General features: G+C 47.0%; 1 protein-coding gene across 3 annotated transcripts; it reads left to right on the top strand.

Moving 5' to 3' along the window:
* The first annotated feature begins 262 nt into the window (after nucleotides 1–262).
* Nucleotides 263–15240, top strand: HIRIP3 (HIRA interacting protein 3). Of its 3 annotated transcripts, none has more exons than XM_060281676.1 (7): nucleotides 263–394; nucleotides 1999–2119; nucleotides 2257–2410; nucleotides 9856–11204; nucleotides 12651–12825; nucleotides 13647–13745; nucleotides 14462–15240. In XM_060281676.1, exons 1-7 carry the CDS (start codon nucleotides 327–329, stop codon nucleotides 14602–14604), a joined length of 2109 nt encoding a protein of 702 aa, XP_060137659.1. In that variant the 5' UTR covers nucleotides 263–326; the 3' UTR covers nucleotides 14605–15240. The 3 variants fall into 3 exon arrangements, with proteins under 3 accessions (XP_060137659.1, XP_034991974.2, XP_034991973.2); XM_035136083.2 differs by having other exon boundaries at nucleotides 1999–2125; nucleotides 9859–11204; XM_035136082.2 differs by having other exon boundaries at nucleotides 1999–2125.
* The last annotated feature ends 14 nt before the right edge of the window (nucleotides 15241–15254 follow it).

The raw sequence follows: 15254 nt of genomic DNA, 5'->3' as shown, positions 1-15254 counted from the left end.
TTAAAGACAACCTTTTCCCCATTGGACGCGCGTTGGCTGGTCACACCCGGAAGTACCCGCTACCTCCCCGTTGCTACGGGCACGCACGCGTTGCTAGGACTACGTTTCCCGTCAGGCCCGGCGATGCCGTCGAATCCGCTCCCATTGGCTTATTTGCTAACCCTCGCGAGCCACCCTGCGTCGCTCCCCTATTTCTTCACCCGCCACGGTGAAAGGCTCCTCTGGTTGCTGGTGCTGCGGTCGCTGTTACCCGGGACTACACTTCCCAGTAAGCCTTGCGGGGAGAAGGACCGCTTCAGCTTGGAGGAGCCAGTCGGCGGGAAAGGATGGCAGCGGAGCTGCGGAGCATGGAAGCGTTCGTCAGGGCTCTTTTCCAGGAAAAGCCCGATCTCAGGTGAGAGTCCGGAGCTGCTCAAGGCTTCTAGGGGGCGCCTGCAAGGCTTAACCCGAAGCTGGGGCCGGCGGCGTTTGGCCCTGAAACGTGCTTTCCGCGCTCGGGACTAAGGAAGACTGGGGTGTCCCTGAGCATGTACAGAGTGCGTTTGCCTCGCCGCTGAAATAAACCGCATAGCCGGCGCCTTTCGCGTCGGGGAAGGCGGTGGGGAAAGACACTTCCTCCTGAATGGGTGTGACGCGAGGAAAGATTGAACTGCTGAGCCCACACCCGCTGGCCGGGGGTAGGTGGGCGGGCGTCCAGAATATCCCTCTGACATGGCAAGGACGATGGCTCCTGAATCTCTTTCACAAACTTACACCTGTTGATACACAGATGCTCTATTGACAGCTTAACAGATACATGCCAGACCACCAGTTTTCCAGGGAGAGGTAAGCCCCCTACATGCCAAGCAATTTTATCTATTAGCAGGATTTACAAGTGAACTATTTTGGGGGAGGTGTTCTCCCTCATCTCCTTCCTTCTACTGCAGAGAAATAGTTGAGGTCATTTAAGAGAATCGAAACGGCTTCAGAATTGCTCACTACAGTACGTCTTTTCAGAATATGGTTTATTTATACAGTAAACTTATGTATGTGCATCCACCCTGTGTATTTTGAACATTTAGTTTATTGCTTTGACATCTTAGGGGGGGGGCGAGTACACACATAGGGTGGCGCTGTGGTCTAAACCACTGAGCCTCTTGAGCTTGCCAATCAGAAGGTTGGTGGTTCGAATCTCCGCGACGGGGTGAGCCCCCTTTGCTCTGTTCCAGCTCTTGCTAACCTAGCAGTTCGAAAGCATGCCAGTGCAAGTAGATAAATAGGTATTGCTGCGGCGGGAAGGTAAACGGCGTCCCCTTGCGCTCTGGCTCCTTTCACGGTGTTCTGTTGCGTAAGAAGCCATTTAGTCATGCTGGCCACATGACCCGGAAAGCTGTCTGTGGGGGAAATGCTGGGTCCCTCAACCTGAAAAGTGAGATGAGCACCGCAATTCAATAGTCGCCTTTGATTGGACTTAACCATCCAGGGGTCCTTTACCTTTTTACCTTTTACACACATAGGCCAGTTCTCTGGTAACAAGGCCAATGTCTAGGATGAGGGAGCCCACAGACACCAGCTGTGACCATTTTGCTCAAGTACTTTTAAGTACATAGTGCATCTGTCTCCCATCGGGAGGTTGTGGACATGTAAAATCCTACATGGCTTAGGACCTACATACTCTGTGCATTGCCTCTTCCCATATAAGCCTGCCCGTATGTTATATTTATCAAGCACTTGCTACGTGGCAAAACACAAGAGGGTGCTCTCAGGACTGGCAGATCAATAACGGAATGCCCTCCTTTCTCAGATTTAACAGGTGCCAACGCTGTTGGGCTTTTGGTGCCAAATAAAAATGTGTTTATTTGCCCCAGCTTTCAGTTAATCCGTTCATTGGTGCTGGAGATGGTTATGCTTGACTTGCTGGTTCTGTGTGGCTTGGTGGCTGTTGACATTTTATTATTGTATTGTTTTATATGCATTGGAACTGGAGATGAAACTGGAAATTATTGCTTTTTCTTGCAGCACCCTCACAAATGCTATAGTCCGGAAGAAATATCTCCTCCATGCCGGGCAGAAGAATATGGCTAAAGAGCAAAAGGAGCAACTCAGGCAGCTGGTGGATCAAGAGTTGCACCGTCTGGAGGTGCAGGCAAGTTAGTGGGCAAAGGGCAGGAGAGGGCAGCACTTTTGCTGGGAGAGCCAGCTGGAGGAGAGCCAGGGGCAGTAAAAGGGGTCCAAATGGTTAAAGCTGGAAACTTTTCATTTTCATGTCATCTACAGGAGGGGGAGTCCGCAAATGCCGTAGTGTTCATGGCAGAATTCAAGACTCACATCAACTCCACAAGCCAGAAGCGACCTCGCTGCAACTCTCATACCTCTGGCGAGGAGTTAGAAATCCAAGAGCTCAAGAAGCAGCGAACTGGAAGCATACTAAGTACGTGACAAGGTTGCAAAATGCTGTCCTATATGCAAATGCTCCCTGGTGTAGTCTTAGTCTCTTGGTTGTGGAAGGGTCTTTCTTAAGGTTGGTGTGGCGTTCACACAGAGCCCCCTGTGTCACCACACCTATTCTCTTCCACTGCCACCAACTAGGTTTCCCCGGTAATATACAGCCATATCTCGACATCCGAACGCTTCGACTTCAGAAGGTTTCGACTTCCGAAGTAGACAACCCCAGAAGTCTTTTTGCCGAGCGCGCCCGGCGCACACGGCCAGCACATGCACAGAAGCGCAAAATCGGGCTTCGACATCCGAAAACCTCGACTTACGAAGACGGCCCCGGAATGGATCGTCTTCGTAAGTCGAGGTACCACTGTATTCAGACTCAGTCAGGTTGTAACGTATTAACAAAGATTCCAGTTTATTGTGAATGCAAACAAGTTTTAAATACTTTGAAACACTGTAATCCGATTCACTCTCTCTCCCTTCTGTCTCTAACTCTCTCTGACTCCTATGCCTCCCACCCACAAGAAACCAACCGAACTGCCTCTCTATTTCCAACTGTATTCCCAACTGTCTAAACCACTGGCTAAGCCTTTTTAAAAGCAGGTAGGCTCCGCCTCTGGGCTTTTCTATTGATCTATCTATTAACCCTTTCTCTCCCCCTGTACAGACATTTCCAAAAGAACGGGCAAACGCCACATTTGGTTTTCACAATTATTTGTAAATGGCAGACAGACAGGGTTTTTTTGGGAAAGATGCCTTTTCCCACCTGTTTACCTGTGACGGGTATAGGGCTCCGTTGAGTTGTTTATGACTCAATTAGGAGCCTCTGATTATCGCCCGGCGCGCTTCCGCTGCGCTTCTCTGCTTCGGTAGAACCGGGCTGGCAGTAAAACACACACACAGCAGAGTTCTTCTTCTCACACAGCGAAAGCTTGTATAGCCGTTGGATAAAAAGCCTCTTAAGAACACACAGAGTCCAAAGTGTTCTAATAACTACTTAAGTTTATTCTAGAGAGAAAATAACAAACAACCTGGTGAGAGCGCAGACATCTTGCGACCGTCTCCCAGGCAGAAACGAAACCAACTGCAACATACAGAAACACTTCTGGTACATTCTGTAACATGATATTCCTCAGTGGTCAGGTGCTATACAGAACACAGTTAACCCTTTGGTTACTTGTTACTCATCACACCCCCTCTCACCTGAACACTGGGGATAGCGGGTATCCAAACTTACCCCAAAACCAACCCTTCACAGAATTCCCCATGCCGTTGGAAACTCAAGGGTTTTGTGAACCCATCTGCTAGGTTCTCTTGACTTGGACAATACCTCAACTTTACCAAGCCTACCTGTATGCTTTGACATACGTTTCGGAAGCGGATGTCTAAGTGTTTGGTTCTGGCCTTGAACTGTCCAGACTCCGCCAGTCTCAAAGATGGTTGATTGTCGCCCCAAACAGTGATAGGTTGGCTACAATCACCCCAGATTTCCTGGACCAAACATCTGTAGTACTCCAATTCAGTGCATGTCGCAGACAACGCACAGAATTCGGCTTCCGTGGAAGACATTGCTATTAGGCTTTGCCTGTGCGACCGCCAACCAATCAGGGCATTTCCAAACTTGACTACCAAACCAGTCACTGACTTCCTGTCCTCCTGATTGGCCCAATCAGCATCTGCAAAACAAGTGAGTTGTGGCTCACCTTGCGCTGACATCTCCAAACAATACTCTTTGGTCTCCTGCAAATACCTAAGCACTCTCTTAATGCCATTCCAAGCATGCATGCTAGGTTTCGATGCTTCTCTACTGAGCAAATTGACTGCAAAAGCAATATCTGGTCTGCTCCATTGTGACAAATACAACAGACTCCCTAGCGCTGACTGAAACACTTCAGGACTCTCAAACGCTACTTTGTCCTTCACTTGTGAATCTTTCACAAAGTTTGTCTCCATGGGTGTTCTGACCCCTTTACAGTCAGACATTCTGAACTTCTCAAGCAAATGTTCAATCTTGCCTTTCTGACTGAGCAAGAAACTTCCATCCTCAGTTCTGTCTATCTGCACACCTAGATAAACATTCACTGCACCTAGATTCTTGAGTTTGAACCTCTTGCCTAGCTCTTTTGCAAACTTCTGCACTTGCATCTGGCTCTTTGCTAAGCAGATCAAGTCATCAACATAGACAAGCAACAGTTCTTGCTGTTCTCCTTCACCTCTGAGATACAGACAACTGTCAGCTAGACTCTTCCTGAAACCTAGGCTCTTCAAAACAGAATCAAGACATGAATTCCAATTTTTAGCTGATTGCTTCAGACCGTAGATCGACTTGTGCAGCTTCCACACCTGACCTGGCACGTCACTCTCAAACCCTGGAGGAGGCAACATGTACAACTCCTCCTGGAGGTCAGAGTTCAAATAAGCGGTGTCCACATCAAAGTGGTTGACCACTAGGCCTCTCTGCGCTGCAGTCGCTAAAAGCATCCTGAAAGATTCCGCTCTCGAAGTCGGACTAAAGACATCTGTGTAGTGGATTCCTTTCTTCTGAGTAAAACCTCTAGCCACTAATCTAGCCTTGTACTGAGGCTCTCCAGTCACTGTGGGTTTCAGCCTGTAGACCCACCTACAACTGACTGCTTTCTTGCCTTCTGGCAACTGTGTTAGGCTATACACACCAAGAGATTGCATGGAGTTCAACTCTTTCTCCATTGCAACTTTCCACTTACCAGCTTCCTCTACTGACAACTGTTGCACCTCTTCAAAGCTTTCAGGCTCACACACTGCTAGGTTCGCCCATACACTGACAGCTGAAAACCTTTCAGGTGGTTTACCTTTCGTGGTGCGTTTTGAACGCCTTGGTCCCACATCTTTCCCCTCTAACATGAATGCGTCTCCAGGGGCTTTTTTCACATAAGGAAAAGACATGTGACAATATTTTCTGTGCCAAGCATGAATACAATCCTTATGGATAGCGCCCTCTGTGCCCTTTGGGGTATTGGCACTTTTAGCCTGAGCATCACCAGTGTTACTTCCACCTGCTTGCCCCCTCCCATCTAGGACAAACAGACCATCAGACCCAACAGTAACACTTACCAGCTCAGCCCCATCTCTGGCAATTTTGCAAACACCATTGGCAAAACTTATTTCAAAGCCCTCACGCAATAAGCAAGACACACTTAAAAGACCATTCTCCATGCCTGGTACAACATAAACATCAAGGTTAGTGTCTAAGCATTGCATATAAAAAACACCCTTGCTTTTAATTGTTCCAGAAGAACCATCAGCAAGATGCAGGCTTTTTTCATCTTCAAGTGGCCTGCAGTTCAGGATCTGTCCTGAAGGAGGTACAAGATGATGGCTGCTGCCTGAGTCGATAATAAAAGCGAAACTGTCCTGTCCTTTGTTTCGAACCGTTGCTAAGGCAGCAGAAAGACGGCTGACAGGCTTATCTGGAGTTTTCCCACGTCCTCTGCCTCGGCGCTGCTGGCTAGTCCCACGACCACGTCCGCTGGGTTGCCTGGCACCTGGCTGAGTGACCTTGGCTGCTTCCGGAGCTGGGCAAAATCTCGCTACGTGCCCAGGCTGCTGGCACCGATAGCAAAGCCTTGTTGCGCACGCACTCACAGTGGATTCCTCAGTGCTTTTTACTGCACCCCCACTGGCTTCTCTGTGCCCACGGCCCCCCTTCTCAGCCGATTCTTTCTGGCGTCTCAGTTCCTCATCCGCCAAACGCCCAGAAACGTAAGCAATCGTGAGTTCAGATTCAGGCATTGACTCAAATGTTAAACACAAATGTTCATAGGCGTTTCCCAAACTAGACAGCAAAATATAAACTTTTTCCTTCTCTTTGAACACAAGCTCATGCCGCTGCAGCTTATGGAATGCATCAATCACATTGGCAATGTGCTCCTTAATGGGTTGCCCTGGTCTCAGTCTCAACTCAAAGAGATGCCTCATAGCATGCAGCTTAGCTCCAGCTGTTTTTCTCTGATGGACCCTTTCCAAACTGTCCCAGGCTTCCTTGGCATTTTCAGCATTTTGCACATAGGGCAGTTGCGTAGCATCACAGCTCATGACAATTGCACATAGAGCCTTATTGTCTTTCCTGGTTTCTGCTGCAAACCTCTGTGCTTCACCTGCTGAATTATCAGCGACAGGGGTTGGAGGATTCAACACACAAGTCCACAAATCCTTTCCTAGCAACCACATTCTGGCCCTTTCTCTCCACTCTGCATAGTTGTCGCCATTCAACCTCTGGAACGGCACGACAAATGACTCCTGTAGCTGCTCCGCCATCTTGTCCACCCCCGGGCTCCGTGTCTGTGTACTCACTCAGAATAGCTCACGTTGCTCCTCCGGGTAGACTGCGGATCCCAGCCTTCTGGTACAGGGTCTTTCTGCTAGCGAGTGCATCTATTGATTGCCGACTGCAAAACAACAGGTTTCTCCCAGCTAGCTCTTTACACCGGCTTTCTCCACGGCTTTTACAGCTGCAATCACCTTTTATTGCTTTGGTGATTGATTAGGTTCTATGACCCATAACCTGTGACGGGTATAGGGCTCCGTTGAGTTGTTTATGACTTAATTAGGAGCCTCTGATTATCGCCCGGCGCGCTTCCGCTGCGCTTCTCTGCTTCGGTAGAACCGGGCTGGCAGTAAAACACACACACAGCAGAGTTCTTCTTCTCACACAGCGAAAGCTTGTATAGCCGTTGGATAAAAAGCCTCTTAAGAACACACAGAGTCCAAAGTGTTCTAATAACTACTTAAGTTTATTCTAGAGAGAAAATAACAAACAACCTGGTGAGAGCGCAGACATCTTGCGACCGTCTCCCAGGCAGAAACGAAACCAACTGCAACATACAGAAACACTTCTGGTACATTCTGTAACATGATATTCCTCAGTGGTCAGGTGCTATACAGAACACAGTTAACCCTTTGGTTACTTGTTACTCATCACATTACCATCCTTTCCTTGTGATTTCCAGCCACAGGGGAGTATCTGAGACTCTTGGAGCATGAGTGTGTGTGTGTGTTCTGTGATTGTTTAAAGCAATTGCACAGTACATGAGGAAGTGCTGCTTCTTGCCTGTCCAGTATGCACTGCTTTCAGTTTGCTTGGATGACCTTGCTTTTTGGCAGGAAATTGCTGGGACCTTCCTCTGAAGGACATGCAGTCCAGATAATGGGCTGATAGCAGCAAATAATTGGGAAAAAAGCAATTTATTAAAATTTTTCAAATAAACACATTAAACACATTAAACAGTAACAATAACAGTAACAAAACATTCAACAACAAACATGACATACACAGATTTTCTCTTTTTAACACCTATTCACCTATCTCGAATTCCCAATGCTCTGCCGAGCTTTGACTTCCCTCCCTCCCCTCATTTGGTTTTCTTATCAACTCTTATCTCGCAGTTCCTTTACTCCTTCTACTTAAAGTCATTTCGTAGGATTTTTTTCAATCCTGCAAGTGTCTTTAAACTTCTACAATTCCTCTCCATATAGTCCACAAATTTACTCCAGTCTTTTTGGAACTTTGACTCTTCCTGGTTTCGGATCCTGCTAGTCAGTCTTGCTAGTTCTGCATAGTCTATCATTTTTGTCTGCCACTCTTCGATCGTCGGTAACTCCTGAGTTTTCCAATTTTATGCTAACAAAGTCCTTGCCGCAGTTGTCGCATACATAAATAATACTTGATCTCCTTTTACAATCTCTTGTCCTATAAGTCCTGAACCTGGTTTCGGAATCAATGTTATATATGCTTCTTTCCAAGTATTTGGGATCCTTCCTCCTGCAAGTATATTTTCTGATAGCAGCAAATAATTGAAATCAGCTTCTCTTGTTTTAAAAATCCACTTTGTTTTGTCTTCTATCCCACACTGAGGCCCGTCCATCCATCACTGGTGGCCTGCTTAGCTTCAGCCAGATTCCTGCATCATAGAATTGTAGAATTGGAAGGATTCTGTTAGTTATGTTGAGAAGTGCCTTAATGGAGATCTGTGTCAGCTGCATTTTTATGTGTAGAGAGAAAGGGCTTTCACAGAAAGCCCGTGGTTACCTCCTTTATAGGCTCTCTGCCACTTTCAGAACACATTTTTAAATGTATCAAAGAATGAAAAGGCTAGATGCCCATGGAACACTAGCATGTCTCTTAATTATCAAAATGCAGAGAGTTTTTCATGTAAGGGGGAACATTCATTCCTGTTTTCTGAACACACATTAACTCCGCCACTGTCGGCTTTCTCCTCCATGGGTTGAGGCTAAAAACAGGCCTCGCTGGGAGAAGGAGGCCACAAGGGAAGCACCACATCTTCTGATTGTAGATGATGGTGGCCTGAGGTGGTGGAACATCTCTGGAATATTTGCCTGAAACTCACGTTGGCACTACTACGGTGCCACGTAATACCCACTCCGCATTGGTGCAAAGTCGATTGTTTAGTGGGGCAGCACCTGCACTTTGGAACTCCCTGCCTCTTGAGATCAGGCCGACGTCTTCACTGTACGCTTTTCGGCGCCTGCTAAAAACATTCCTTTATTTAGACAAGCTTACCCAGATGCTTGGAAAGCTGAGGTAATTTTGATCTGTTCTAGTATTTTAACTCTTGTACATTTTAAAGTAGGGCTGTGAACCTACTTTATTGTTTTATCTTTTTGTAGACCGCTTTGAGGTTTGTTTGTTTTTTACAATCAAGTAGTATATAGATTTTATGAAATAAATAAATAATAAATACTGATTCTCTAAACACTTTAAATAAGCACTTATCCTTTATTTAAAAAGTAGTGTTGCTATTTTTCCTTTATTTATGGTATTTCAGGTTTGTAATTCTTCTCTCTCCAGTAGAAAATAGGACAGTGGGAAAATGTTAGGTAGTAAAAACACCATCCTTATCGGAGGCTTCTAAGTTGCAAGCAGCAATTCATTTTTTCTACCCTTGCTTGAAGCAGGCTAATTTAATCACTGGTGTTCTTCGGGCCTTTAACTGCTGTTTTCTTGTGAGTGCAGTTACTTTGTGTGTGTTTGATTTGCCCCTTTTTGAGGTTTTTTTTTCCTTAGCAGGTTGTTTTTTGTTTGTTATTAGATGGATTTTTACCTCGGATCACCGTAACGATTCCTACTTGCTTTCCTCTGTGGCGTTTTCTCTCCTCCGCTGTTTGCTGAATTAATTCTACTGAGTCAGCAAATAAAATTGTGTTTTTTATTCTTTGTTTTTTTAAAAAAATTCGAACAAACATTAAAAAGAAACAGGACGGGAAATGATTTGAATTAAAGTCGGACAAGGGTATATTCCTCATAGTGGGTTGCTATGCATAGCAACCCACTATGACAGTTGTTAACTTGCCACAGGTGACCAGGCAAATTTCCAGCCAGGTAGGCTGATTAGGGCCCCTTCTCAATATCTGTCATGTTGCTCACTTTTTATCTTCCAGAAGTCAGTTCTGATGATGAAGATTCTGGGATTGATTCCAAGAAGATACCACTCCTTTGTGGCCCTAAGCATGTTGGAGATTGGAAATCTAGCTCCTCCGACCAACGAGATTCCGGAGCAGAAGGGCAGGCTGGTGGATCTGAGAGCGATGGACAAAGTGCAAAGAAGAGAAGGATGGAACAACCCCAGAGGGGGAAAGGTAGCAAACCAACCAGGGAGCAGCAGAGCAGGAGACAGAGAGAACAATCAGGGAGTGAGTCGAAGGAGACAACAGAAGTGGAACAGAGTGACCCTGAAGAGATCAGGAAACAGAAGGCAGCAAAAGGTCAAAGAATCAAATCAGAGAGTGACTCTGAACAAGAGCTGAGCAACTACAAGCCCCAGAAAAAGAAAGGGTTTGGCAAACAACAGAAGCGGTCTGAGACAGTGGGCAAAGGAAAGAACAGAAATATGGATGAGCAAAGGATAAAAAAGGAAGAAGAGTTGGAAGAGGACATGGAGCTGCCCAAGGCAGGAAAAATGTGCAAGGGGGGAAGAATTGATGGGAGTGAGAGTGAAGATGAGATGGGCAGTGGCGGCAAAAAGGCTCAGAACAGGCCAAGACGAAGACATTTGAAGGCTCAAGAGGAGAGTGAGAGTGAGGAAGAATCAGAGAGCAATTCAGAGGATGAGCTGCCCAGCAGGCAAAACAAGATGAGAAATAGTAAACGAAGCAGGGAAAGTGAGAAATGGAGCCATAACTCAGAAAGCGATTCTGAAGATGATGGGGAGTTCAAGAGGCAGGCCAGCAAAGGAATGGAAAAGACACAGAAGAGGAAGGAACTGGAGGAGATAAAGCAGGGAAAGCATAAGCCTCCCAAGCGAAGCACAAGCAGGGAAGAATTGGAAAGCGAGACAAATGAGTGCAAGAGCTCAGAGCGAAAAAGAAAAGGGACCAAGAAGCCCAGCAGTAGTGAAGATGAATCGTGCAGTGAGACAGAGGAGATGGAAAGGGGCAAAAGCAAATCCAAGGTGTCTGGGAGCAGTGACGAATCAGAGAATGGGTCAGAAGAGTGGGAAAGTGGGAAGTGGAGAAAGGAAAGTGAGCTTAAAAAGAAGGGCAAGAGTGTGTCTGGGAGTGAACATAGCTCAGAGGAAGAGTCACTGAGAAAGAAAGGAGAGAAGTCCCAGAGAAAGCGTACCATCGCTGAAAAAGATCTGGAGACGGATTCAGAGGACAGTGGAAGTGAATTGGTGAGAAGGAAAAAAGGCCTGCCGAAGACGGGAATGCAGAAGCCCCAAAGGAGGAGGGAAGCGAGTTCAAGCTCAGGAGATGAAGATGAGCCCCATTCTTCCAAACGCAAAGGAAAGGTAAGAAGATCTTTGCTTGGCAATGCAAAACATTTATAGCTCAGTACAATTGCGGGCACAATTTGTCCTCTCCCTCCCTCCCCCCCAGCATGTGTTACGATATTCCCAAGATTGATATTCACAGTGGTACCTCAGGTTACAAACGCTTCAGGTTACAAACTCCACTAACCCAAAAATAGTACCTCGGGTTAAGAACTTAGCTTCAGGATGAGAACAGAAATCATGGTCTGGCGGCGTGGCGGCAGCAGGAGCCCTCATCAGCTAAAGTGGTGTCTCAGGTTAAGAACAGTTTCAGGTTAAGAACGGACCTCCGGAACGAATTAAGTCCTTAACCAGAGGTACCACTGTACTCAAGTCTTTTGTGTTCTGGGTGGCAGTTCCAGCATCATAATATGCTGGTCAGTGTATATTTAGCCTGGACATGGAGTGTAGTCTGGCACGAGCTTTTGTTCTCAAAAGTAACCTGAATCATTGTGCAAATGTCAGGCACGCAGGGAGCACAGAGTATGGGGATTAATGGCCAGTGGGGCCCTTAGTCTAAGCAAGCTGCCCACCTTTACTCTTTCCTTTTGCTTCTATATCAAAAATCAAATTTGTGTGTGTATTTTAACTATGCATCCTGCCTTTCAGGATACACTTCCTTCCAAGGCATTTCACTTAAGACCATAAGAACAGAGTCTCAGACCATTGGCCCATCTACCGGTATCTCATTGTTGCCTACATTGACTGGCAGCAGCATCTTTCCCAGCCCTGTGTGGAGAGGCTGGGGGTTGAGCCTGGGGACCTTCTGCATTAAAAGCTTCCACTAGCATGCAGCACCCAAAAAGGAATGCAGCTGGAAAAGTTTCCCCTCCCTTGCAAATAAGACACAGCATGATTATTTTAAAGGAATGGATGCTGTCAGGATTGTGTGGTGGTTGCTGACGAGTAACCACGCCAAACTCCTGACTATTTACAAGTTTATTGTGCATATACGGCACTATGTACAGTGCAGAGCTACAAGTTCATGTCCATCTCAGTCACTAGCAGAATCTGGGAGTGCCCTCTTCCGGTTACGACCCCAGCAAAATATCTTAGGCACCCCCAGTCTCCTCCTCCCCTCTTTGCACTTAAGCCCCCTGTGTAATTGGGGCGACGGAAGTGGTGTCTACCTCTCTGAGCCCTCCGGACGAAGGTGGTGAGAGGGCTCCGACCCAACATCCTCGAGCCCCCTCCTTCCCGTGCTGACCACCTCCCCCTCCTCACCACTGGAGGCGTTGCTGCTTTCCCGGCTTGAAGCGGTACTACTGGAGAGGAGGGGCCGGGGATCCCTGTGCCTCGATTTTCCTTCCACCTCCTCCTGCGGACCCTGTGGGAGCCCCTGACAGATGCCTTTTGAAAATACAGCGTTTTTATGGACCCCATGTTAGTTTTTGCGATCTCTTCCCCATTGCCCACCTGCTGCAGGACAAAGAGCATCACTCCGGGAAGCAGGAGGAGCACTCTTCAATCCGACGCCTGAAACGCTACATCCGGGAGTGTGGTGCCCATCGGAATTACAAGAAGCTGCTTAGCGGTTGCCACTCCCGCAAAGCTCAGTTAAAGGTGCTCAAAGAGGAGCTGGAAAACCTCGGCCTGAAGGGTAGGTGCAAGTTGGATGCTTTAGGCAGAAACTGGGAAGCGCAGGGAAAGCCTATTCTCAAGGGGAGGAGAGAGGCTGGATCCAGGAACTAAGAGTCAGGAGCACTGTGTGTGCTTGCTTCCAAACCCCACGTTCAGACCAAGGAAGTTGTGGGTGCTGCAACCAGCCTGTAGGAGTTACACACGCACAGCCCATTTTCAAAGTCAATGGCTGACCTTGTGCGATTATGGAAAGAGCTGTTGGGAGTCCCGTGACCACACACGCCGCCTTCACTACTGTAATTCCTACTGGTTCAGAAATTTAAACAGGTGTCTCCGGAGACTGTCTTTTACACCCTCAAAAGCCAGATTCTTTGCATGATCCGGAAATCCGTCAGATGAAGCTGTCTTTTAATGTGTTGGACAACTGTTCCTTCTGGCTCAGCATTGGCTGCCAGTGACTCTCCAGCACTTTAGGCAGGGGGCTTTTCCAGCCCTAACTGGCGATGCCAAGGGTTGAAACGTGGATCATCTGCATGCAGAGCATATGTTCTGTCACTGCGCTAAAGCCCTTCTCTTGTTTCTCCCAGCCATCAAGGTTTCTTTGGTTTGTGAGACTTGAAGAGAACTTGCTTTCCTCAATACTACATCCCCACATGAATGAAAAGCTGCCCCTGTTTGAATTTGTACCCATCAGGCTCTTTTAAAGGCACTGTACCTCAGGGAAATTACAGCAACATCTTTTTCAGACTGTGGCTATTTTGAGTTATCCTTCTGAGCACAGGGGGAGGCTTGCCCAAGTGTCTCACTTCTTGGCCTGTGTTTTCCCTCCCCTTTTCTCAGGGGCACCATCTCTGGCCAAGTGCAAGGCCTTGAAGCAGAAGCGGGAAGTGGCCGCCGAAATAGCTTCGCTTGATCTCTGCAACATCATCACCACACAAGGTAAAGGTGGGAGGAGCCAAAGGGAAGGGGCATGGCTAGTGGTAGATAGGAAGAAACCTGGAAACTCTTAACTTCCTGATTTCTGCCTTTGCTTTGCATGTGTTTTTGAGCCCACCTGCCCCATGCAGGGTGATATCCAGCTAAGTCACACTGAGAGCAAGCCCACTGACATCAGTGGATTTAAGATACTAAAGCCCATTTGATTTCAGCACTCCCACTATGTGATTAACATTTAATATCATGCATCGTCTGGTGGGAAAACTGGAAGTCAGATATGGGGCTTGTGATATGCTTCTTCCCAATCTTGGGTATGCTACTTTTCTAACCGATTGTCGTTTACTTCCAGTCTTGTTTTTGCGTCTTATTTCTGACCAAATGATGCACGTCAACCGTTCCTTTTGGTGATCAAGTAAATACTACAGATATTCCAGTTTCTTTTTTTCTTTTGCATGCATGCGGGGGGGGGCATGGGTGTAAGAAAAATGATGATGGACTTTTAGGGGTTTTGTTTACATGGGAGGGGAGTGAGTGCTGTAAGAGTGGAGAAGCCAAGAGGCGGTTTTGCTTGAAGGCATGCACTTCACATCTTGTGGTTGTGAGCACAGAGCAAGTGGGCTTGGTCCATTGAGGCCTGCAAATGTCCTTAGAGCCGCAGCTGTTGCTTCTTCATGTGAAACTCTTTTCTGTCTCTCTCTGCCACCCTTTTCTTCACACAGGCCGCCCAAGGCGTCAAAACGTCTGGAGTCTCTACAGCAAGCCTAAGCAGCTCAGCTCCCCAGAGGATTCACCCGTGCACAGTCCTATTAGGGACTGGTCCCACCTTAAAGGTGTCATCAGTTCAGATGGCGAAAGCGATTGACTCCAGTGTTGGAGGGAAGCGTAGGCATTTGTGGGTTGTTTGTTGCCCTAGTTTTGAGGGGAAACGCTAGTTGGTCTGACCCTGACAACCAAGAGAGGGCGTCGTGATGTTTTTGGCCCATTTCCCCCTGCTCAGCATGCATGACAAAACAAAGAAAATATTACTATATTTGTTGCTGTTTCTCCATCACCAGCATGAATGTCTCTGCTGAGGGCAAAGGTTCATCCCTTCCCAAAAATATTTGTACTCCTAAGGGAGATGGGCAGAAAGAGAGACCATCAGTTCCTTCAAATAGCTGTATTATAGTTGAGGTATGGTCACCTTCCCCTATGACCCTTCTTTCCAACAGTAAACAAGAATCCTAAACAAGAACACATGCAAGAGTATATTGCAAAGGAGGGGATGTGGGGCTTCATTTCCCATATGGTCTGGTACCTTGCCTCTTTACATATTTTGTGGCGTTTCTCTTCCGTCTGGGCACCTCCTACGGTAAATGAGAACGAAATTGATTCACTTGATTGGAGGACAGATGTGCCTTTGCAATGTGGACCACATTTAATTATGGATGATGTTCTGGAGATTGTACAGCTAAAATGTTTTATATTTGTTAATAAATATTGGACTTTCTAAGTGAGACTCCGTATACCCTC

Source organism: Zootoca vivipara, chromosome 13, assembly GCF_963506605.1.
Source record: "Zootoca vivipara chromosome 13, rZooViv1.1, whole genome shotgun sequence".
In the NCBI taxonomy this organism is placed as follows: Eukaryota; Metazoa; Chordata; class Lepidosauria; order Squamata; family Lacertidae; genus Zootoca; species Zootoca vivipara.
Note: the sequence above shows the minus strand (reverse complement) of the source record. Positions and strands in the feature narration are given on the sequence as shown.

What these genes read in the sequence shown, in the direction of transcription:
- HIRIP3 (XM_035136082.2), top strand. Translation starts at nt 327, where the DNA reads ATGGCAGCGGAGCTGCGGAGCATGGAAGCGTTCGTCAGGGCTCTTTTC. An exon ending in CAGGAAAAGCCCGATCTCAG is followed by an intron (nt 395 to 1,998) that starts GTGAGAGTCCGG and finishes TTTTTCTTGCAG; the next exon opens with CACCCTCACAAATGCTATAG. An exon ending in TGCACCGTCTGGAGGTGCAG is followed by an intron (nt 2,126 to 2,256) that starts GCAAGTTAGTGG and finishes TGTCATCTACAG; the next exon opens with GAGGGGGAGTCCGCAAATGC.